The sequence below is a fragment of the Diabrotica virgifera genome, chromosome 5, assembly GCF_917563875.1.
Source record: "Diabrotica virgifera virgifera chromosome 5, PGI_DIABVI_V3a".
In the NCBI taxonomy this organism is placed as follows: domain Eukaryota; kingdom Metazoa; phylum Arthropoda; class Insecta; order Coleoptera; family Chrysomelidae; genus Diabrotica; species Diabrotica virgifera.
In genome coordinates this window covers 143,040,939-143,065,323 of record NC_065447.1, presented here as the reverse complement: position 1 = coordinate 143,065,323, position 24,385 = coordinate 143,040,939, and the positions used below count along the sequence as shown (strand labels likewise).

The window sequence follows — 24,385 nt, the reverse complement described above, 5'->3', positions numbered from 1 at the left end:
TTGTTCTATATGGTCCACATATTGTTCAGTAAAAAGTTACACCATTTTGAGCGTCCGGTTTGGGGGGGAGATGGGGGAGAAGTCGGCAAATTAGTAGTTTTTTTTTTGCGTTTTTCGTCAATATTTCTAAAACTATGCTTTAGCGTAAGGAATGTTCTATTGAAAAATGTTCTACATAAAATTTAAAACAAAAAAGGTTGTATACATATTTGTTATAAAATCAACGGTTCCAGAGTTACGGAGGGTGAAAAGTGAAGGTTTTCGATACTTTTTATATTTACCGATTTCTCCCCCCTATCCCCCCCAATCCCGACGCTCAAAATAGTGTGACTTTTTTCTGAACATTATGTGGACCATATAGAACAATTTAATGTTGGAGGATAACTTTCACTTTGGATGTCTGGGTTTTTGGTATAGTTATATCATAAATATTGCCCAAAAAATATAAAAAGTATCGAAAGCCTAGAATTTTCACCCTTCGTAACTCTGGAACCGTTGATTTTATAACAATTATGTATAGAACATTTTTTGTTTTAAATTTCATGTAGAATATTTTTGTATTAAACATTGTTTACGCTAAAGCATAGTTTTAGAAATATTGACGAAAAACGTAAAAAACTACTAATTTACCGGCTTCTCTCCCATCTCCCTCCCAAACCGGACGCTCAAAATGGTGTAACTTTTTACTGAACAATATGTGGACATTTTGGTGTTGAAGGAAAACTTTTACTTTGGATGTTTGGGTTAGGCCTTTTTTGGACCAGTTATACTATACTACCTCCGTAACATTGGAACCATTCATTTTTAGAAAGATTATGCATAGGGCCTTTTTTATTTCAAATTTAATATAGAACAATTTTGTATAGAAGGTTTTTCATGCTAAACCGCATAGTTTTAGAAACATTGGCGAAAACTTAAAAAACTACGAATTTACCGATTTCTCCCCCCTCTCTCCCCCCAAACCCGACGCTCAAAATGGTGTGACTTTTTTCTGGACATTGTGTGGACCATATAGAACAATTTGGTGTTGAAGGATAACTTTCACTTTGGATGTCTGGGTTATGCCATCTTTTGGATCAACTATACTATACTAAAAGTAGTAAAGTAGTAGTAATAAAGTAGTTAATATAAAAGTAGTAAATATATTTCTACTAAAATTTTTAAAGTTAGTTGTTAATAATTTTTTTAACTAAACTCAAATTTTATTTATATCTCATTAATAATTTAAAATAATTCAATAAACTCCTAACGCCATCTGCTAATGTATGAATAAAGCATACTTTTTTGACAGAATCGTCAAAACTAAATTCAAACTAACTAAATATTCGATAATTTGTGTAAAATCTAACTAACATTAATAAATAATAAAATTCCTTTCAATCTTAAAAATATTGTTATAATGTAATGTACCTATATAATTTGTTTAACTCTTAGAGCACCACGCGGGGTCCTAAAGAGACCCCAGCAAGTGTTTTTTCTAAATAACCTTTTATAGAATTTTTTTGCGGATGTATTATTTAATATGTGTCAATTTAACCGTTTAAAATTAAATGTTCAAAGTGCCAACAGGCAGGTGGGAGGCTGTTTGACATTTAAGCGAAAAAATTTATTTGTGAAATAAATATTTTTTCTATTTTCTGACAGCAGTAAAATGTATTTTGAGTTAAATAAGTTATATACATTCTTCCTTTTGCTTCAATTAATTTAATTAAAAAAAAATTTGACCACCATGTATAAATAATGATATTAATGTTTACATTACTTAATAGTAATCAACAAACTTTTAAATGACCTACTACACGACCCATATTTCCATTTAAAAAATATCGAGTACATCATCACGCCCTGATGGATGACGTCACTAGTAAGAAATACAAGCTAAAAAATTAAAATTTAAAAATAAACATCGACCTGTTTCGGGATTTAACTTCAAAATCGCCCATTCTAGAGAAAATTAATTTATTCCATAATTTTTTGGCCCTCTACATAATTCCAATGCTTTTTAAATTCATTCATTTTTTCGAATACTGAGGAAACCAATAAATATTTTATTAAAATTTAAACGCATAATGAAAGACTACATTATTAACGAGGGCCGAAAGTCCCTTAGAATCAACAAAAAGTTTCTTTTGAATGAGATATTTGAAATAAAATAAAATTTTCTCTTTTTTTTTCACCCCTGTAACTTATTAAAATAACCATTATAGAAGTTGTCGGGAACTTTCGGCCCTCAATAATAACGTAATCTTTCATTCTGCGTTTGAATTTTTCAAAAATACCTATTAGTAAGATTAGAAAAAAATGAATGCATTTAAAAAGCATTGGAGCCGAAATTTTGCAGTTACCCCTTTTATTTGTTTTTTGAATTTTGACTATCCAGGAAAGCAAATGAATGGTAATTGTGACAACAAAATTAAAGGAAGCAATCAAAAATACGCGAAAATTCGCTCATTTAACCACTAAGCACTAAAATAACGGTTTTTTTCGATTTCTTCTGTTTTTTCCTCTCATAAATTAAAAATTCATATATCAGCCTTTGCCATTCAAAAGAACGAAAAAAAAAATACACAAAAAACATCTATAAGTTGGCCAAAACATATAACCTAAAAAATTATTGAAAATTTCAATACGTTTTTCCTAGGCCCAATTTTCAAAATAAATCTGAAATAAATCAGACTGTTTTGTGTTCAAAAGATACATCTTCTTGATTTTTTTTAGAATCGTTTAAAGCAAAATTAGGTACGCAAAAAATAGAATCAGAGAAAATTTTTTCCTGATGGCCTCTATGAAGCTAAAAATTTATATGAAGTTATGATTTTATACCCTTTATCAAAAGTCGCGGGGCTGATCGGTGCGGGGGCATTTTTAAATTATCCCGCTATAGCCTTTCTTATTGTGCAAAAAAATATAAATATCTATAATGTTTTATGAATTTGAAATTATATTCCATAAGAGGCTTCCACGCCGTATATATTTTTGGTATCGATATGATTTGTTATATACAGTAACCGCCACCCTGCTAGATACATAGGAACATTGAGATATTACAGTCCTGGACCCTACACTTTTGTTGTAATATTTATTTTTATGTCTAGCGACGTTTAGAATGCCAGAAAATGTATAGAAATTTAATATTAACATATAAAGTTGACAAATATAATAGCTGTATTAAATAAAGCTGATCTAATTTTGACGTTTATAGTTGTCATTTTGTTAAAGTTGTAAAAGTTTTGAAGTATTGTAATATTCTTGGTGTTTAAATAAAGTTATTTTAAAGGTTCGGTTTCACGCTACGTCTTATTGTACGTTTTGTGTGATAGGAAAAATCCTATACATTTTTCGATTCGACAAGACGTACGTTTTGCTATTTACACGCCACAGTATACACTGGACAAAGCGTACGTTTTGTCGTACGTTTTGCATGACACACAAAACATACAATAAGACGTAGCGTGAAAACGACCCTTAAAGCAGAGTAACAATACTATTAATAATTAATGTATTTTTTTATGGAAAAACAATTATTTTGAATAATTTCTTGACAGTAACATGACAGGGATGAAAGTCATATCTGAGAACGGACCTGACTAGCCCACAAACGTAGCAATTAGGTACCTACCCATGTATCTAGTAGTGTGGGGCTTACTGTGTACATTACATGCAAACTTGTTTTACCATGAAAGCAATCTGATCTTTTTTTAATAGCCTAATACCGCACTGTAATTTTTAGATAAAAAAAGTATAAAAAAAATTACCTGTACAGCCAAGCTATTTACGAAATGTGTCACTTGTTTGGAAAATTCACTTTCGATTGCAAATTGCAGTACTGAAGTCTTCGAAGTATTAAAAGCGGAATCACATATTTTAGCTAACAGTTTTACAACCAAAACAATCATATCTGTCGATAATGTGCTACCCAGTAATGTTTTAAAACCTTTCTTGCCGTCATTAAGATCTAAAATAATTTCTTCAATGTTGTCATTATCCATCAATGCATCGAGTGCTTTAAATCCCATTTGACGAGGTTTACGCGTTCTGTTTGATTCATTTTCATGTTTCCTCTCTGGGACAAATCCACTATCATTACGACCGTTATCGTGATTACCAGGGACACGATAATGACCATGACCACGACCCCGACCATGGCCACGACCCCGACCACGTTCAGGTCTAGGATCAGAACCACGATTACGTTTCCTCCCGTTTTGACTCCCTGATATATTAGGAACTGGGTCACCATCACGTTTTCTTCTCTCTTCATGACCTAAAACATAATAATGTGATATAGCGTTATATTATATTATTATACAGAGTATCAATTTGAAAAGGTAACACCCTCAATAATTTCGTCCCCATATAGTGTAGGAAACAGAGGTTGAACCTCGCAAAATGGACACAAGTCCGGTTTTATTTTTTTTCTGGTATATCAAGGGGTGCTTATTATGAGAATAACTGTTTCTTAAAAAATTTCGCCCCGGAACCCCCTTTTCATCCCTTTAAATGGGGTAATTTGTGGTTTTTGCGAAACGTAGCCCTTCCTGTACGTTTTGCAAAAAATTTACTTTATAGTAAAATGAAGAGGGCTATATTTCCTACTATTTATTTCTAGACAGCATTTGTCTATCACCCACCGTTTAGCGGGGTTGGCGCCCCAAAGTTGACAAATTTTAAAAAGAGGTGTTTTAAAAAAATTATTTTTCCCTAACTGTACTGAAAACTAAGAAGAAACCCTACGGCAATTAATCACAAATAAGTAGCTGATTTTTTGGTATAGGTTTCATTTAAGGGCAATTGCAAATTTTTAAATTACAGGGTGTTACATTTTAAAAAAATCCCTTTTTATACCATCTCAACCGCCTATGCTAGAGTAAAAAAAGTTTAAGCGATTATCCATGTACTGGTCTTATTTACAAATTTGTATAATGCACCCCCATATTTTCCCCGGAATCACCCAAAAAAAAAGGAGAATTAATAAAGAAAATAATCAAAAATTGATTTGGGCCACCACTGTGGCTTTAGGGTGCAAATAAAATAAAATATGCATAGGTTATAATGTGTAACAGACAGTGTGTTCTTTTATTTTCCATAAGTACGTTATCAATAAAATGAATGGGTGACGAAAAAAGAAAACAAAAACTGGAGCCCGCCAAAGCATTTCTGAGGTTTACGGCGCCACTGTGCCGTAACGGTTGCTTATAACGAAAAAAATGCATAGGACCTTAGAGAAAATTGTAGAGAAAATAATGGTCTTTCATTCTGAATAATTTTTGTTTTAAAAAATGCATAGGTAATGAGAAAATCGTAAAAACATGCTCTCCAAGGGATAGGGGTAGTTTCTGCAGTTTATTTTCAAGGATAGGGGTAGTTTCCGCAGGGATGTTGCAATAATCATATATATATATATATATTTATGAAAAACCCTATTGATGGAGCATATGTCCATATTGGTCAAAAAGAAAAAATTTTTTTTTTTCAACCACCCCTTTATTTATCTTTTTTTTTGGTACAGGGGTTGCATCAAGAAATCGCTTTTGGTGTCCATGCATGGGTAATAAGAACGTGCACAAAATGATATATGAAGCATTTTAATAAAGGACATGGTGTGTGAAGGATTCCAAGAAAATCACTTTCTTTATTAATTCTCCTTCTTTGGGGGTGGTTCCGGAAAAAAAAAATGGGGGTGCATTATAGACATTTGAATATAACACCAGTACCTGGATAATCGCTGAAAGTTTTTTTACTCTAGCATAGGCGGTTCAGATGGTATAAAACGGGGTTTTTTAAAATGTAACAACACCCTGTAATTAAAAAATGGGTAATTGCCATTAATAGTCGGAGAGATAGAAGCGGATTTTGTGCGTGATAAGTAATATGGAAAAACTATATGGGGATATGTTGAATAAGTTGTGAACATGACTTTCCTAACGGCCGGAAACCAGAGTGGGGGACGAGGGTAGTTATAAGGGGTCAAAGTCGCGGTTTTTATTATTTTTTTTATGACACTCATGATCGAGATAGAGCACCAAAATTTGGGAATAAGTAGGTCATGACGTAACTAAGTAAAATCTCTAGAGGCAGAACGCTGCGTGGCTGACAAAGGGGTGGGGTAGGGGTGAATATAAAAAATATAAAGGGTTTTTTGCGACGTTCGTGATTGAGATAGTGCATTAAATTTTGGGAACAAGTAGACCATGACATAACTAATTAAAATCCCCAGAGCCGGAAACCAGAGTGGGGGACGAGGGTGGTTATAAGGGGTCAAAGTCGCGGTTTTTATTATTTTTTTTTGTGACGTTAATGATCGAGATAGTGCACCAAAATTTGAGAATAAGTAGGTCATGACGTATCTAAGTAAAATATCCAGGGGTGGAACGCTGCGTGGCCGACAAAGGGGTGGGGGAAGGGGTGAATATAAAAAATTAAGGGGGTTTTTGCAACCTTCGTGATTGAGGTAGTGCACCAAAATTTGTGAATAAGTGGACCATGACATAACTAAGTAAAATCCATAGAGCCGGAAACCAGAGTGGGGGACGAGGGTAGTTATAAGGGGTCAAAGTCGCGGTTTTTATTATTTTTTTGTTACGCTCATGATCGAGATAGTGCACCAAAATTTGGTAATAGGTAGGTCATGACGTAACTAAGTAAAATCTCCAAGGGCGGAACGTTGCGTGGCCGACAAAGTGGTGGGGGCAGGGGTCAATATAAAAATTATAGGGGATTTTTTGTGACGTTCGTAATCGAGATAATGAACCAAAATTTGGGAGTAAGTAGATCATGACGTAACTAAGCAAAATCTCCAGGGGCGGAAACCCTTGGGGATGAGGATAGTTTTAAGGGGTCAAAGTCGCAGTTTGTATTTTTTTTTTTTGTATCGCAGCACAACATTTGTCCCCCACGCAGCGTTCCACCCCTGGAGATTTTACTTAGTTACGTCATGACCTACTCATTCCCAAATTTTGGTGCACTATCTCGATCATGAGCGTCACAAAAAAATAATAAGAACCGCGATTTTGACCCCTTATAACTACCCTTGTCCCCCACTCTGGTTTCCGGCCGTTGGGGAAAGTCATGTACACAACTAATTCAACATATTCCCGCATAGTTTTTCCATATTACTTATCACGCACAAAATCCGCTCCCAGCTCTTAGACTATAAATGAAACGTATACCAAAAAATCAGCCACTTATTTGTGATTAATTTACCCAGAGTTTCTTCTTAATTTTCATTACAGTTAGGGAAAAATAATTTTTTTTAAAACATCCTTTTTAAAAATTTGTCAACTTTGGGCCGCCACCCCCGCTAAACAGTGGATGATAGAAATATGCTGTCGGGAAGTAAATAGTAGGAAATATAGTCCTCTTCATTTTACTGTTAAGTAAATTTTTTTCAAAACGTACAGGAAGGGGTACGTTTCGCAAACACCACAGATTACCCCCTTTAAAGTGATGAAAAGGGGGGTCCCGGTGCGAAATTTTTTAAGAAAAAGTTAGTCTTATAATAGGCACCCCTTGATATACCAGGAAAAAAAATAAATAAAACCCGACTTGTGCCCATTTTGCGAGGTTTAAACTCTGTTTCCTACACTAATAGAAAATCTAAAAATATGCAAAAACAGGTCAAATTTATTTGTGAGAGGGACATTTTGTAGATCAGTTTTCAATTAAATTATATCAACACTCTAGCTGGGGCGGACACAAACCCCAAAATCTTTAATGGAAAGAGCGTTCCAGTAGCTCATTTTAAAGGGCGTTCAACTATGTTTAAAAATACCCCACACATTATATTTCTTTTCAGTACTTATGGAAAAATCTTGTGAAAAACTGCAATAGATATTGGATTTTTACCGCTGAGTTGTAGTCCGTTCTTTAACGGTAAAATATTGCAAAACCTCTAAATTTTAAAAAACCGCTTGGATTGACATGAAATTTGGCGTACACATAGCTAACAAGTCAAAGAAAAAAAGTGATATTGTGCCGATATGTGCTTTTGCCCCGCGGGTGGTTTTCACCCGCGGTGAAAAAATATTCGTCCAAAGTAAGTCCGGAAATGGATAAACTGACTAATTCTAAGAAACTTTTGTTCTATAGAGTTTTTTCAGTAAGTCAATATTTTTCGAGTTATTTGCCAGTGAATATGTTCATTTTTTCAACAAAATAACCACGCTTTTAGACGGTTTTTTGCAAATGACTCAAATAGTAAGTACTTTGTTAAAAAAAGAATTTTAGAAAAAATATAGCCTGTAAAATATTTAAAAAAAAATGGTGTATATATCAGGTCTGTATACCTAGTAGAAGCAGAGTTATAGCTAATTAAAAATAGGTTCATATTCGTAAGATCTAAAATGGAATATTTTAACGTGAAATAACCAAAAATGAAGCACATTTCGGGGAACACTTATTACAACTTATTTAAAGTGTTTAAAAAAGCTTCATTTTTGTTTTATAAAAAAAATTTCTAGCATCAAAAGTAAACAAGTTACGCTCAAAATAAAGTTAGTCCATTTTTTTTGGTAAAAAAATCGAGAAAATCACCCCCCAATTAGTATCTCAAATGAACTTAATCGTTACGACTTCACAAGTTTCTGGATTCGCGTATGTATTGTTTATATGATCTGTAAGTTTCATCGGTTCAAAGTCCTTATTTTTGAAAGGGCTGTAGTTAAAAGGGGTTGAACGAGTCACTGATCACGAATGTATGCAAATTTAGAAGCACCAAATCTTAATCAATTTTTTTCTAACAGAAAAACAAAAAATATATGATATTCAGAAAAGCAATGCTGACTTATTTTGTTCTTCCAGATTTTTGGTATCTCTAACATTTTTTAAGTTATTTTGAAAAAAATCATATTTTTCAAAATTAACATTTTTAAAAATTTCATTTTAAAACAAAATTTTTTCAAAAATAAGCACTTTGAATCGATGAAACTTACAGATCATATAAACACAACATAAGTAAAATAATTTATGGAGCGGTAACGATTTATTTCATTTAAGTTGCTAATTAGGGGGTGGTCTTCCCAATTTTTTTTTGCCAAAACAAAAGGGACCAACTTTATTTTGAGCGTAACTTGCTTAAATTTAATGATAAAAACTTTTGATAAAAACAGAAATAAAGCTCTTTTTAAACTCTTTAAAAAAGTTTTAATGGATTCTTCCCAAAAAGTGCTTACTTTTTTGGATATTTCACTTCAAAGTATTCTATTTGAAATTTGGTAAATATGAATCTATTGTTCATTGGCTATAACTCTGGCTTTACGAGGTCTAGAGACCTAACGCGTACACCATTTTTTTTACTTATTTACAGTCCATATTTTTGCTGAGAACGTTTTTTTCGACAAAATACTTACTTTTTGAGTTATTTGCGAAAAACCGTCTAAAAATGTAGTTATTTTGTTGAAAAATGAACATATTCACTCGCAAATAACTCGAAGTGTTGACTTGGCGAAAAAGTTCTATAGAACAAAAGTTACTTAAAATTAGTCAGTTTATCAATTTCCGGACTTATTTTGGAATAATATTTTTTTACCCCCAAGAGGGGGTGAAAGTCACCCCCAAGAGGGGGTGAAAGTCACCCCCAGGACAAAAGCACACATCGGCACAATATCACTTTTTTTCTTTGACATGTAAGCTATGCGTATGCCAAATTTCATGTCAATCCAAGCGGTTCTTTAAAATTTAGAGCAAAAACCGTGAAAGAATGTACTGTGACACTATTTAGTCCGCTCACGAATTGGCCTATTTCTTCCCGAAGCTTCTCGGCGTTACGAGACAATACCATTCCTATCCACGGCGTTCGGAGACCACCGCTGCCGAAGTATATATAGAACCGAGATTCGAGCACAGGCCAGTCATTCCTTCATCGAAGCTCGTCTCGTAATTTAATGTATTCGAATCGGATGTATTGAAATGTATTTATTAGTTATTATTATGTTTAGTTAATTAAATCATAAATTTGAGTTTGTAAATAAATTAGATGTGTTAGTTGGTGTTATTTGTAATTATTAAATAAATAAGCGATGTAAATAAAATAATATAAGTAAGTCTTCCTTTATTTAAATTAGTGCCTAAAAATATAAATAAATAAAATAGTAGAGTCAACCGTGTAAAAAAGACAATTACATCACATTGGTGTCAGAAGTGAGGATACTTGAAATAAATGAAATCAACGTAAAAATTTTCGGTTTAAATAGAGTGTGGAACCTTTAAAAATAAATAAAATATAAATCGTAATAAATAAAGAGTGTGACCTTGTCTTCACAGTGTAAGCCGAAACTTTCTGATCTGCGCCTTACGGAGCTCAGAACAGAACTGGAAAATCGTGAGCTCGACGCAGCGGGGAAAAGGCTGATCTAGTGGTTCGTCTGAAGAACGCACTACAGGAAGAGGGTCATGATCCAGAAACCTACGTGTTTGAGGACAGGCAAACTGCTTTAATTTCGTCAATTTCTAAAGAGATCTCCCAAGTTTCCTCGGATGTTTTGAAAGTTTCGACAGACATTACATCGTTAGAGAGCAAAGTTTCTAGTGAAATCTCCCAAGTTTCCTCGGATGTTTTGAAAGTTTCGACAGACATTACGTCGTTAGAGAGCAAAGTTTCTAGTGAAATCTCCCAAGTTTCCTCGGATGTTTTGAAAGTTTCGACAGACATTACATCGTTAGAACATAGAGTTTCTAGTGATATTTTGAAAGTTTCGGGTGATATTTCATCCCTTGAAAGCAAGATGGCTGACAAGATCTCTAAAGTCACTTCGGATTTTGACGACAAGATATCGTCCATAAAATCTACTTTTGAAGAAAAGATCAAGGAAATAGAAAAGAAAATGGAGGAAACGGAAAAAGTAGACAAAGGGATGAAACCCATCTTAACAGATATTAAAGATGATGAAACCAAATACAAATTGGAGCCACAGTCGATAGTTGAAGGGAGTGTGAGTTTTGCTCGTGTTAAGGTGCCAAATTTCGACGGAAAGTCGTCATGGAACAGTTATAAGAAACAGTTTGAAACAGTTTCAAGAGCGAACGGATGGTCTGAAAAAAACAAAGCTGTAAATCTGGTTATTGCTCTTCGAGGAGAGGCTTTGGATGTACTCCAGACCATAGCTGTAGAGGAGACGAATGATTTTGAACAACTCATGAAGAGACTAAACATGCGTTATGGGCACGAACATTTGGAGTATGTCTATCAGGCGCGGCTTAAAAACCGACGACAAAAGAAAGATGAAACTCTTCAAGAATATGAGCTAGATATTGCCAGGTTGGTACGATATGCATATCCAACAGCTCCCGAAGACATGATGGAAATATTGGCTGTTCAAACATTTATGGATGGTCTTCGTGATGTTGAAATGCAGAGAACACTGCGATTAGCTCGTCACAAGACGCTGGTCGATGTATTGTCCGCGGCCCTCGAGTTCGAATCAGCTACGCAGGCCTCTGGTGAGTACAGTGCAGTTCGAACTGTGAAAGAAGAAGAGGATGAAGACAATCTTGACCAGCTGGTAAATATGGTGAAAGGCTTTACATCGAAGAAAACGAAGACCATGAATTGCTGCAATTGTGGTGAAAAGGGGTACGCACGGAGTTTAAGGAAGAACGCAAATCAAGAAACTCGCCAGCAGGAAATAAGAGAACGCACAGACCCTAGGGGGGCAGCCTCGACTCAGAACTCCTCTAAAGACCATCTCATAATAATAGCTTCTTTGAAATGTCGTGAAGATAGTGTATATGTGGATGGAGAAATAAATGGTAAAAAGTATTTGTTGGTGGATACCGGAGCGACCAGGACCATTATACGACCGTCAGTTTTAAACAGCCGTAAGAAACTCTTACCAACGAGGTTGCGACTGCGGACTGCCACAGGTGAAAACGCCAACACCCATGGAGAAATCCAGATACAATTAGGGATTGGAGCAGAAAAGTTCGTCCATACTGTCATAGTTGCAGACATCGAAGAAGATGTTATATTAGGAATGGACGTAATGAATTTGCATGGATTTCAATTGGATTTTAAGAATAGGGTAATCAAAGTTGCCAACGAGGAGGTATTTCTTCATCCACATGATGACAGAACTGTGCTAGCAGCCATTAAAGAAGATACAGTTGTGCCTGCGAGGAGTGAAACGATCGTCGTAGCGCGGCTACAGGGAATTGTAGAAGAAGGAACACCTGTTATGATGGAGCCATGGAACCACGACGAGGAGGTTGGCCGAGGAATCATAATTGGAAAGGAATTGGTTACTTCTGCTAAAGAAATTCCCGTGAGATTGATTAATGTCAATGACTACCCAGTGACCATCAAGAAGGAGACAAAAGTAGGAACTTGTGTACCCGTGACGTCCATAATCCGGCAGACGACAACATCAGATAATTCCAACGACAAGTTCGACCAAATGGTTGCAGTTGCAGGCCAATCTCTAAATCAAATGGAAAAAAGAAAATTAAGGGAATTTCTTAGGCAATATCGTGACATATTCGTACCGAAAGGAGGAAAGACAGGAAGAACGACAGTTGTCAAACATAAAATTGACACTGGTACCGCTAGGCCAATTCGTCAAACAGCTCGACGATTACCACAGGCGAAGAGAGAGGAAGCTGAAAGGATTGTTCAAGAAATGAAGAAAGACGGGGTGATAGAAACTTCTACGAGCCCATGGGTCTCTCCGGTGGTCCTGGTCAAGAAGAAAGATGGAACTACGAGGTTCTGTGTGGACTACCGTTTGTTGAACAATGTTACCAAGAAAGATAGTTATCCTCTGCCTCGGATCGACGACACGTTGGACACATTAGCTGGAAGTAAATTGTTTTCTACGTTGGACTTGAAGTCTGGATATTGGCAGGTAGAAATGGATCCAGCCGACAAGGAGAAGACGGCCTTCACGACGGGATCTGGATTATGGGAATTCAACGTTATGCCGTTTGGACTCTGTAATGCTCCTGCGACATTTGAGAGGCTTATGGAAAATGTGTTGAGAGGGTTATCTTGGAAAACGTGCCTGGTGTATTTAGACGACATAATCGTTTTGGGGGAGACGTTTGAAGACCACCTGAAGAATTTAGAAGACGTTTTTAATCGACTTAAATCTGCCCAGTTAATGTTAAGCCCCAAGAAATGCCAGCTATTTCAAAGTAAAGTCAATTATTTAGGTCATATAGTCAGCAAAGAAGGAGTGGCCGTGGATAAAGGAAAAATCGATTCCATTAAGGAATGGCCTGAACCAACTGATAAACATCAAGTGAGAAGTTTTCTGGGACTATGTACATACTACCGTAGATTCATTAAGAAGTTTGCAGATATTGCTAAGCCATTAACGCGACTTACAGAGGAAGCAAGGGATTATTGCTGGGATGGAGACTGCCACACGGCCTTTGAAACATTTTTTTTTTTTTTTAATTAATTTGATGGCTTTGGTAGGGACCAATTAGCCAGACAATTTTTCCTTTAACTATAACAATTCTTTTTGTTTTTTATTTTTTTTTTAATTTAAAACTCATCCTTCCTCACGATTACAATGCTCAAAATATTAGTAAGGTAAGATTAATGTGTGCAAATTTTTCTTTTGTTTTCTTTATAATGTAATTTTTACTTATCTTTTTATATGTATAATTTATTTTGCTTTTTTTTTTTCTTTATATTCTTTTTTACTGTTTTTTTTTTTATTTTTTTTTTATTATTATTTTTTTTTTTATTAATTTTTAAAAAAAAATTTTTTTTTTTTTTTTTTAATTTTTTTTTTTTATATTTTTTTTTTATATTTTTTCGGTGCACACGTACAAAATATAATTAGTTGCAGAATTGCTAACAAAGATGTGGTTAGTAATTTACAATTTCATTTTGCACCTCTTGGTGTGATTATATAAGAAATACAATATATTATTATTCGTATTGAAAATTATACAATTTAAATTTATGGGTAAAAAAATGTTGTTATTAACTATTTCATTATAGAATTTATCAGTGCTTGCACTATTTAATGAACACCCGAGTATAATATGAGTTAAGTCTCCCAGTTCACCACATAAACATGAAGAATCATCAATTAAACCAATTTTAAATTTATAAGTTGGTGACATTGCATGATTTGCTCTTATTCGGTTAATGGTAATAATAAAGTTTCTGTTGTTTTGGTTGTGGAACCATCTTAGCCTCGGGATCTGGACTTGACATGATTTGTAATTTAGTCCTGTTTGTTTGCTGTTATACAATTCTTGCCATTTGGTTTTGAGCTGAATTTTAAGTATGGAATTCAAATCGGTATAAGGAATACGCTGATTAATACACTCTCTGTCTAAGTCTGACGCAGCCTTTGCAAACTTATCGGCAATTTCATTTCCTTGAATACCCGAATGTCCTTTTATCCAAACTATTATCACCTTTCGTTGTGAGCTACGTATTTCGTAATTGGTCTGTAATATTTCTACTTCTAGATGATTTAAGTTCTTCGACGCACCTATATTCTTTAGTCTCTCCACGACACTTTTGCTATCTGTAAATATAATACTTTTCGATCTATCAGTCCTAAGTATATACTTTAGAGCTTCACTTATTGCAAACATTTCTGCTGTATATATCGTTGCCTCATCTGGTAATCTGATCTCTTCGTGATATTTTGTGGTGTGATCGTAAAAAGTGGCGCCTGTACGAATTTGTTTTGATCCATCGGTGTAAATCTGGTTGTAGTCGGGCCATCGTTGATTAACCGTTTCGAGAAAGTGGTGTTTGTCGATCTGAAATGTCTTGATTTGTTTAGAAAACAGAATATGTGGACGTTCTGAAAATATTGGTTGGATTTTTGATGTGTATAGTGACAACCTGTATTGAGAAAGAGTGGTGTAACTTTCACAGATAAGTGGAGTTTTCTTTTTTAGCCAATACGACTGAGTGAGTACTGAAACTGAAAGTTCATGGATAAGTGTCATATAACTTGCGGATTTGGAAAATGCTTTCGTGATGAACTTGTTACTAATTAGTTGCCTTCTCAGTTGTAATGGTGGTTCTACGACTTCTGCTTCCATAATATTTATTGGAGTTGACTTGAGATATCCAAGACATATTCTCAAGCTTTTGTTTTTTTGGTTTTCTATTTTATCTAAATGCGTTTGTGCCGCTGATCCATACAAATGGCTACCATAATCCAGGATTGATCTTATCATAGTTCTATAAAACAACAAGGCAATATTTGGGTCAGCTCCCCATTTGGTATAACAGAAAGCTCTCAGTATGTTAATAGCATTCTCAGACTTTTTAGTTATTTGATGTATACAGTCTTTCCATAGCAGTTTCCGATCTAGATATAATCCTAAGTATTTCACTACATTTTTTATTTGGAAATTATAAGGTCCCAGTTTTACATGATCCTGCTCAATGTTTCGTTTTCGGCTAAATACACACACCTCTGTTTTTTGTTCAGAGAGTGTAAAATTATTTTCATTCAGCCACTCATTAAAGATGTCATAGGTTTTGTTCAGTTCATATTCACATGTTTCAAAGTTTTTCCTGGTACAATAAAAAACAATATCATCTACAAATTGTATTGTTCGTATATTTTTGAGTTTAACACTGGCATCCATTGTATATAATATAAACAAAAGTGGACTTAAAATGCTGCCTTGGGGGAGTCCAAGGTTCGTGATTCTAGGTTTGGTGATTTCTTGATTTATTTTTAAATGAATTTTTCTGTTGGTGTACTGTTGGTGTACAGGGAAGTTATAAAGTTCGCTAATTGTTTATGAAATCCAATTGAAATCAGTTTGTTCGTTAGAACATTTAGGTTAACGATATCAAATGCTCCTGTAATATCGTTGAAACCTGCCATAGTCATAAAGTTACTAGAAAATCCAGCTAAAGTGTCTGTTACTATTACTGTTAATGCCTCCAATGCTGACCTAGATTTTCTGAAACCATATTGTGTGTCAGGCAGAATATGTTCTTTCTCTAACCATTGCTCAAGACGATTTTTGATAAGCCTCTCAAAGGTTTTCATTACACATGAAGCTAATGATATGGGTCTATAAGAAGTTGGAATGGAATCCGGTTTATCATATTTTTTTATTGGGATGATAATATACTCCTTCCAGCTTTCAGGGATTGTTGTTTGTCCTGTCCATATTGCATTATATATACTTAAAAGATATTTTTTCTGATTCATTGGCAAATTATAAAGCATGGAATATGAAATATTGTCTATACCAGGAGAGCTATTGTTGGTATGTTTCATACATCGTTCCAGTTCCCACATAAAAAAACTATCGCTTAGATTGGTCATCTTCCTTGGTACTGACGAAATTTGGGGATCATATGCAACTTGGTTGGTTGGTACCCATGGCGGTGAAATTTTGATGTGAAATTCTTCTATCCAATTCGCATTTGGGTCTATTGGTAGTCTATTTTGGACTTCCCGATTTTTATATGAGTTTACCTTTTTCCAAATTTGTGAAATTGGTGTATGATGGTTTAAACTTTCACAGTACTCAATCCATTTTTGCCTTTTTGTGAGTTTGAAAGTGCGTTTGGCAAAAGCGTCCATTTTTTTGAATTCTATTAAATTTTCACGATTTGGAGTTCTCTTATATTTGATGAAAGCTATTTTTCTTTGATGAGCAGCGTTGTTACAAGTTTCGTTCCACCAAGGCTTCGGACAGTGATTACGGTGCTTAGTCTGACTAGAGACTTTTCTTGGGATGGAGATTTCTGCAGCTTCATTAATCATAGAAAGGAATTCATCATAATTTTGAGCTATATCTCTGGATTCAAGAATAGCTACATATAGATTCCAGTTTGCATTTTTTAACTGCCATCTGTTGTGCTCCGAGGATACAGCTACTTGATGATCATCTTCCACATCGAGTGTAATTAATATGGGTAGGTGATTTGATCCATGTGGGTCCTCAATTGTGGTCCATGTAAAAAATTGTACAATATCGTGAGAGCATAGAGTTAAGTCGATTGCGCTTTTACAACTTAAAGGAACTAATGTTGGAGATCCGCTGTTTAGATAAACAAGGTTACATTGATTTATTGCATCAGATAAAATATTCCCATATGTGTCATTAAAATCGCAACCATAAGAAACATGGTGGGCATTAAAATCACCTGCTATTACAAAAGGTTTTGGTACATTATCAAAAAATTCAGTCCACTCTTGCAGCGCTATCTTCTTTCTTGGCTCAATATATAATGAAACTATATGAATTGTTTTTTTATTAGGTAAAAGCTTAAGAGCAATGCATTTATGAGAAAAATTGACTTTAGTATTTATTATTATTTCTTTATATAAAATGTTTGCTTTAATTAATATTGCTACCCCTCCAAATCCGTCTGGGCGATCCTGACGACTAACATTATATATATAGTGGCTAAACACCCCTTTAGGGGTTACGCCGCTTACGCTCTCTAGATCTATGTTTTGAGGTATATCAGTCCTCATGTTCGTTATTTAATTTTCTCTGTTATTTTTCTCCACTCTTTCCTGTCTCTGGTTTTCCCTTTCCAATGTCGTATGCCCGCATTGTTGAGATCACTTACTACTTCTTGTAACCATGTAGATCTTGGTCTTCCACGTCTTCTTTTGCCAGCTGGTGTCCATTCCAATATTGAGTATATCGTCGTAGTTGATCCGGATCTCCATATGTGTCCTAGCCATTTTGCTCTTTGCTGTTTTATTTTACATACTATATCCTCCTCAATTTCTTCCAGTAACTCAAGGTTCGTTCTTTGTCTAAATTCATTGTCATTTATTTTTATTGGTCCTAATATTGCTCTTAGTATTTTTCTTTCTTGTATTCTAAGGTTTTCCTCTTGTTTTTTTGTCATGCTAAGAGTTTCGGCTGCATACATCATCGTCGGTCGAATTATTGTTTTGTATACTTTCATTTTTGATTTCTTACTAACATTGTAATTTTTAAGTCTTTGACGACTAACATTGTAATTTTTAAAGTTATAATACTTTCCTTGTTTGAACCAAGTTTCAGATAACACTGCAAGAGCAGCATCATACTCGTGAAGAAGGAATTCCAAGTTCTCTTTATTTGAAACTGCTGATCGGCAGTTCCATTGAATTATATTTATTTTTTGTATTGTATCTGCGAATTTAATGTATTTTCTGATGAGTCTATATTTAATTGTTTACTAATTATATATTCTAGTTCCGTTTTTGAAATATCATAATTATTGGTTCTCCTAATTGTTGAGATAATGTTTGCCACTAATTCTAAAATAATTTTGACATTTTCTGAGCCTAACCCTGAATGATGAGTTGAAAAATCTGAGGTGTTTAAATTCTTAACGTAACTGTTATTGGTTAAAATATTAGAATCTGGCCCTAGAGTCCTAGGTTGGGAAACAATATCTCGATGTGCTATTTCTATGGGGTCTGGGCTATTTGGCCTCAGCCTTTTAACTGGTTTGTGAAACGTACCAGTTGATTGTTTATGATGAACTTTACTGTATGTTTGTGTGTGGTGTGAAGGGCTTTCTCCGAAGATGTTATAGTTTGGAGGAGGTCGAGTTGAACATGAGGGTAGAAGCTCAAAACGGGTTGGAGGTGGGATGGACATATTTTGAAAGGTCATGTTTTTATTTGGGATGTTGCTAAGGTTATTTGAACGAATTGCAGTAATAGAAGCGTAGGTGTTTCTAGGGATTTGTTTATTAGCATCATGATAATTTAAATTTGTTGATGACATAGTTTCTTTGATTAATTTTTGTCGGTGAAACTCCGGGCAATCTTTCAAATTAATAGTGAAATGATCTCCCATGCAACTGAAACATTTTGGTGATATTTCTTCTTCCGTACACTCTTTTGAATTATGATCCTTATTGCATTTGAAACAGCGGGGATGAGACTTACAGTGCCCCCCCAGGTGCCCGTAACGCAAACAATTGAAGCAAAGCAATACTTTTTGTTTGTATGTCTCTACCTCTTTAATAACTTTATTGATAATTACATATTTGGGTAATATTTGTGTTTTGAAACTGACAACACACGATTTGGTTGGCACAAATTCTGTCATTTCATCTTTTGTAACCTTACGATTTATTCTCTTAACATTTAAAACCTCGAAAGGCAGATGATTATCATAAGATTTAATTTTATTTTTGAGATACTCTTCAGAAAATTCCGTCGCAATATCTCTTATTACTCCTTGCCTGACAATAATAAATTTAGGAACATAAATATCTAAATTGTTGTCGATAAATACTTTAGCGTTTTTGTTACTGACAAGATAATTAGCATTTTTTGGGTCCTTCATTTTTATTCGAATTCTATTGCGACCTATTGTATCTATACTTAAAATTTTATTGTCAAGTTCAGGAAAATTTGATAAAATTAAATCCCCGACTTTTAATGAATTTAGCCTACCCGAAAAGTTCGTTTGATTATTTTCAACATATAAATGGTAAGGTCCTTGATCGTTTGATTCATACTTAAATACCTGTTTCTCCCTTTGGGGTTGTAATTGGGAGGTGTTTCCGTCTTTCAAAGGATTAGTTTGCTCGATATTTAAAGAAATTGGTGTACTTACGTTTTGATTTCCCTGTGTATTGAATATACCTGAATCCGTAACTTGCATATTAATATCTTGCGGTTCTGTAGAATCGATTGGAGGATGAGTGGGGGGGTCTTTCCCCCCCGAATTGACACTCATTGTGTGTCCCTACACTACCACTATTTCAGTTTGTTTTTTATAGAAATAATTTAACAAGTTTTAATACAAATCTGTTGACTATTAAGCACTCGATATCACCGGCCGATGTAAATAGATACGTGTTTGAAACATTGAAGAGGCATTTAATTACAGCGCCAATATTAGGGTATCCACTGCCAGAAGGAGAGTTCATCTTAGATACGGATGCAAGTAATGTGGGAATTGGAGGAGTGCTGTCGCAGATTCAAGGAGGACAGAAACGAGTCCTTGGATATTTTAGTAAAGTGCTTTCAAAACCTGAACGAAATTATTGCGTCACGAGAAGAGAACTTCTAGCAGTAGTAAAATCAGTGGAACACTTCTATCAATACCTCTACGGAAGGAAGTTTCTAATCCGAACCGACCATGCCGCTCTTAAATGGTTAATGCAGTTTAAGAATCCAGAGGGTCAGATAGCCAGATGGATTGAACGACTTCAGGAATACGATTTCAAGATCGAGCATCGGGCCGAAGTTAGCCACAGGAACGCTGATTCCCTATCTAGAAGGCCGTGCCCAGCAGAATGTTCCCATTGCAACAAAACAGAGTCAAAGGAAGCAGCAGTACTAAGAACAACAGTGGTCAACGACGAGTGGACGCCTACCAAGATCAAGGAAGAACAAGAAAAAGATCCAGTTTTACAGAAGATTCGAAAATGGAAAGAAGAAAATCGTCGATCATCTTGGCAAGAAATATCAAGCCTAGGCTCAGTAGTTAAGACGTATTGGGCCCAGTGGGGCTCATTTATCTTGGAAGACAGCTTGCTTAAACGAGTAATAGAAAATGATGATGGTTCAGTGAGGAGAACGCAGTTGGTGATTCCAAAGAGCAGAGTAGCCGAAATACTTCGTCAGTTACAAGACAGTCCATCAGGAGGGCATTTTGGTGTAAAGAAGACCCTTCAGAGAATTCGGGAACGATTTTATTGGATGAATAGTTCCGACGATGTGAAGGACTGGTGTAAGAAATGTACTATTTGTGCTACAAGTAACGGACCCTACCGGAAAAGGAAGGCTCCTATAAGACAGTACAATGTTGGAAGTCCGTTTGAAAGAATAGCTTTGGATATTGCCGGGCCATTTCCAGAAAGTGACAATGGATGCAAATACATGTCGGTGGTCATGGATTACTTCACGAAATGGGTTGAGATCTACGCAATTCCAGACCACAAGGCCGCCACTATTGCAGATGTGTTAATCAAAGACTGCATCAGCCGATTCGGAGTGCCTCTGGAGATCCATAGTGACCAAGGAAGGAACTTTGAGAGCGATATACTAGGCATGAAGAAGACAAGAACTACGGCCTATCACCCACAATCAGATGGAATGGTGGAGCGTATGAATAGGACAGTCGGCAAGTATTTGACAAAGATGGTGTCCAATCACCAACGAGACTGGGACCAGTACCTTCCGTTCTTCGCAATGGCCTATAGATCTGCTGTTAATGAATCAACGGGCCAAACACCAGCAAAAGTCCTATTTGGACGTGAGATGCGTCTACCCTGTGATCTAGAGTTTGGATGTCGACCTGGAGAAGATGTTGCTGGTGAGGATTACGTGAATGAATTGCGAAGAAGAATGGACGATATACATGAGTTGGTCCGTTCTAATCTTCAAATCGCTAGCGACCGAATGAAGAAACGATACGATACCCAAGCCGAGAAGGGATGTTTCAGGGAGAACGACAAAGTCTGGCTTTATAATCCAAAGAAGCGAACAGGTTGTTCTCCCAAGTTGCAGCAGTTCTGGGAAGGTCCGTATCTCATTGTCAAGAAAATTAATGACGTTATCTACCGAATAAGCAAGATTCCTAGGGGAAAGCCGATGATAGTCCACCATAACCGGTGGGCGCCGTACGAGGGAGACCACGACGTAGATGAAGAAGTGGAAGTAAACCAAGTTCGAGAAATACCTGACCTCACGTTCGAGGAGTTCATGGGAGCATATGGAGGTACCGGTAAAGCGAGACATGGTGTTACCAATGAAGAAAAGCGAGATCTACTCGCACTTCCCGATGACTATTCACTGGCCCATACCATCCCGACCAGTATCAAAGACGCACGAGGGTTGGCATCCGCCTTTCGAAGGAAGTTTGGTCGAGTTGCAGAACTTCAATGCCAACTGCCAGCTCCTGGAAAAGCATTGAAACTCCAAGATGCATCACGTTACCTATTCTATCTGGTAACAAAAGACACTGTCCATGACCAACCTACCTACCAAGATGTATGGGATGCATTATTTCAATTGAGAGAGCACGTGTTGGAGTCCGACGTGCAAAACTTAGCCATGCCAAAGTTAGAATGCCGCCAATTAGACTGGAGAGTTATCCGAAATATGGTAGAAGAAATTTTTAAAGACACCGAGGTCCGGGTGTTAGTCTGTTGCAATCCGCATAGTTACTGGTGCGGAGCGAAGACCGTCCCCTGCCACTTTTATACAACTGTGAGTTGTAAAAGAGGGTCCAGTTGCAGATACCAGCATCCAGTTCCAGTCCCGACAAGGTTCCAGGAGGAACCATCTTTTAAGGAGGGGGCAATGTGACACTATTTAGTCCGCTCACGAATTGGCCTATTTCTTCCCGAAGCTTCTCGGCGTTACGAGACAATACCATTCCTATCCACGGCGTTCGGAGACGACCGCTGCCGAAGTATATATAGAACCGAGATTCGAGCACAGGCCAGTCATTCCTTCATCGAAGCGCGTCGCGTAATTTAATGTATTCGAATCGGATGTATTGAAATGTATTTATTAGTTATTATTATGTTTAGTTAATTAAATCATAAATTTGAGTTTGTAAATAAATTAGATGTGTTAGTTGGTGTTATTTGTAATTATTAAATAAATAAGCGATGTAAATAAAATAATATAAGTAAGTCTTCCTTTATTTAAATTAGTGCCTAAAAATATAAATAAATAAAATAGTAGAGTCAACCGCGTAAAAAAGACAATTACAGTACTATCGATACAAATTGTAATTAAAAGGTTGATTTAGCGCGCGTAACTGACATTTGCCAATTGCTTCAAGCGTTGTAGAGAACGGTTCGTTTTACGCCAAAAATGTGTTAATAAACATTTCTTATTAGAAACATTTTTTTCTACAGAGCGTATAGATTTTTGTTAAATCGTTGTTTTCCATACCACCATTCAGGAAGGTTTTAGGGGGAATAAGTGGCAAACTTTTTTGCATATTTTTGGGCTTTAAATTGACATTCTTAGCAAAATTCAGATTGTTCGTCTTTTTTTAGAGATCAAATAATTATCTAACCCCCTCTGTGGCTCAGTGGTAAGAGCGCCTAACCTTTGGATCGAAAGTTTCGAATGGTAGTGAGTTCGAATCCCACCAGGGTCAGGAATTTTTTCATTTATTATAAATTATAGTTTCTGTCCTTGTGGGATCGGTACTCACCGGAGGGACCGCAGACGTTCGGATACAATTAGCGTCTCTTTGCAAAGACAATGACGTCGACTTTGCAAAGTAACAAGACACTTACTCAACACACACACTACACATTAAACCTGAGTTAGTGATAAGTTATCCAATTACGTGGCTAAAGGTTCTAGTTCTAAACCAAGGCCAGAATCAGAAAAAAAAATAATAATTATCTGGTGACTGGACTAAACATAGTCTCAAAAGTTATGCATCACCTAAAATTGTGCTCATTTTCATAGTTGATTTTTTCATGAACAGATTAACGAATTCCGCTAATTTTTTTTATTGTTTTAGAGTTTTCTTTGGTATTTACACATTTGGGCAAATGTTTACTTAAACTTATTTTTTGTACTTATACCGGGTGGAAGAAAAGAAATGTTTTATCTTATGTAAAGTTTGAGACAGCCTCTAGAAAGGACAAGGTACAAGTGTGCGTAGTGCGTATACATCGAAATCGTATTGTAGTCTTAGGTTTTCTGAACCTTTTTTTTGTGAATCTTCGTGATATCTTTAGAAACAAAGAAAATAGACGGTTTTATTCTTTAACATGTGTATTAACTGAAACAAAAGTTTGAGACACCCTATAGGAAGGAAATGGTGCAAAGGTCGAACTTATGTTATAGTCTCATATTTTGTGAACATTTTACTTTTTTAGTTTTTCTGATATTGGTAGGGGAGCCTAAGAGGGGATTTTTGCAGTTACTCGAGCGCGTCAGATTATCATATGGGGAGAAACCTGGTGCCCTGCAGATGTACCTCTTCCATATATTAGCTCTTAACACAGGGGAGTTCGTTAAGGGGGACCCGAAAAAAAAATCTATCCTTAAAAATACTCGAAATTGTCAGATTAAGATAAGGTAAGTTAAGGACATGCAAAACAGTGTAAATTTAAGAAATCTGACGATTTGAGCGGGGCGTAAGGAAATGGGTGGGTCCCAAAATTTCACAAGAAAAAAGCGAATAATTCGCGAAATGAACATTAGATCGAAAAACTAAAAAATACGTGTTCAATATTTTTCAAAAATCTATCGGATAATACCAAACATGATCTCCACGGAGAGGGGAGGGGGGTAAATTTAAAATTTTAAATACAAATCTCGCGATATTTCGCAAAATAAACATTAGATCGAAAAACTGCAAAATACACTTAATCAATATTTTTGAAACATCTATCGAATGATACTAAACACAACCCCCCACGGAGGTGGGTTGGGGGGTTACTTTAAAATCTTAAATAGGAGCCGCAAATTTTTATTCCAGATTTGGATTCTTT

General features: G+C 35.6%; 1 protein-coding gene across 2 annotated transcripts in view; it reads right to left on the bottom strand.

Annotated features, from left to right (window-relative positions):
• The window catches only part of LOC114339972 (NFX1-type zinc finger-containing protein 1-like), a 380,271-nt gene that overhangs the window by 303,711 nt on the left and 52,175 nt on the right, over nucleotides 1–24,385 (bottom strand). For both annotated transcript variants that reach the window (XM_050650389.1, XM_050650390.1), the window contains one exon: nucleotides 3,756–4,264. In XM_050650389.1, the coding sequence (XP_050506346.1) occupies nucleotides 3,756–4,264 (509 nt within the window). The remainder of the gene's footprint in view (nucleotides 1–3,755; nucleotides 4,265–24,385) is intronic.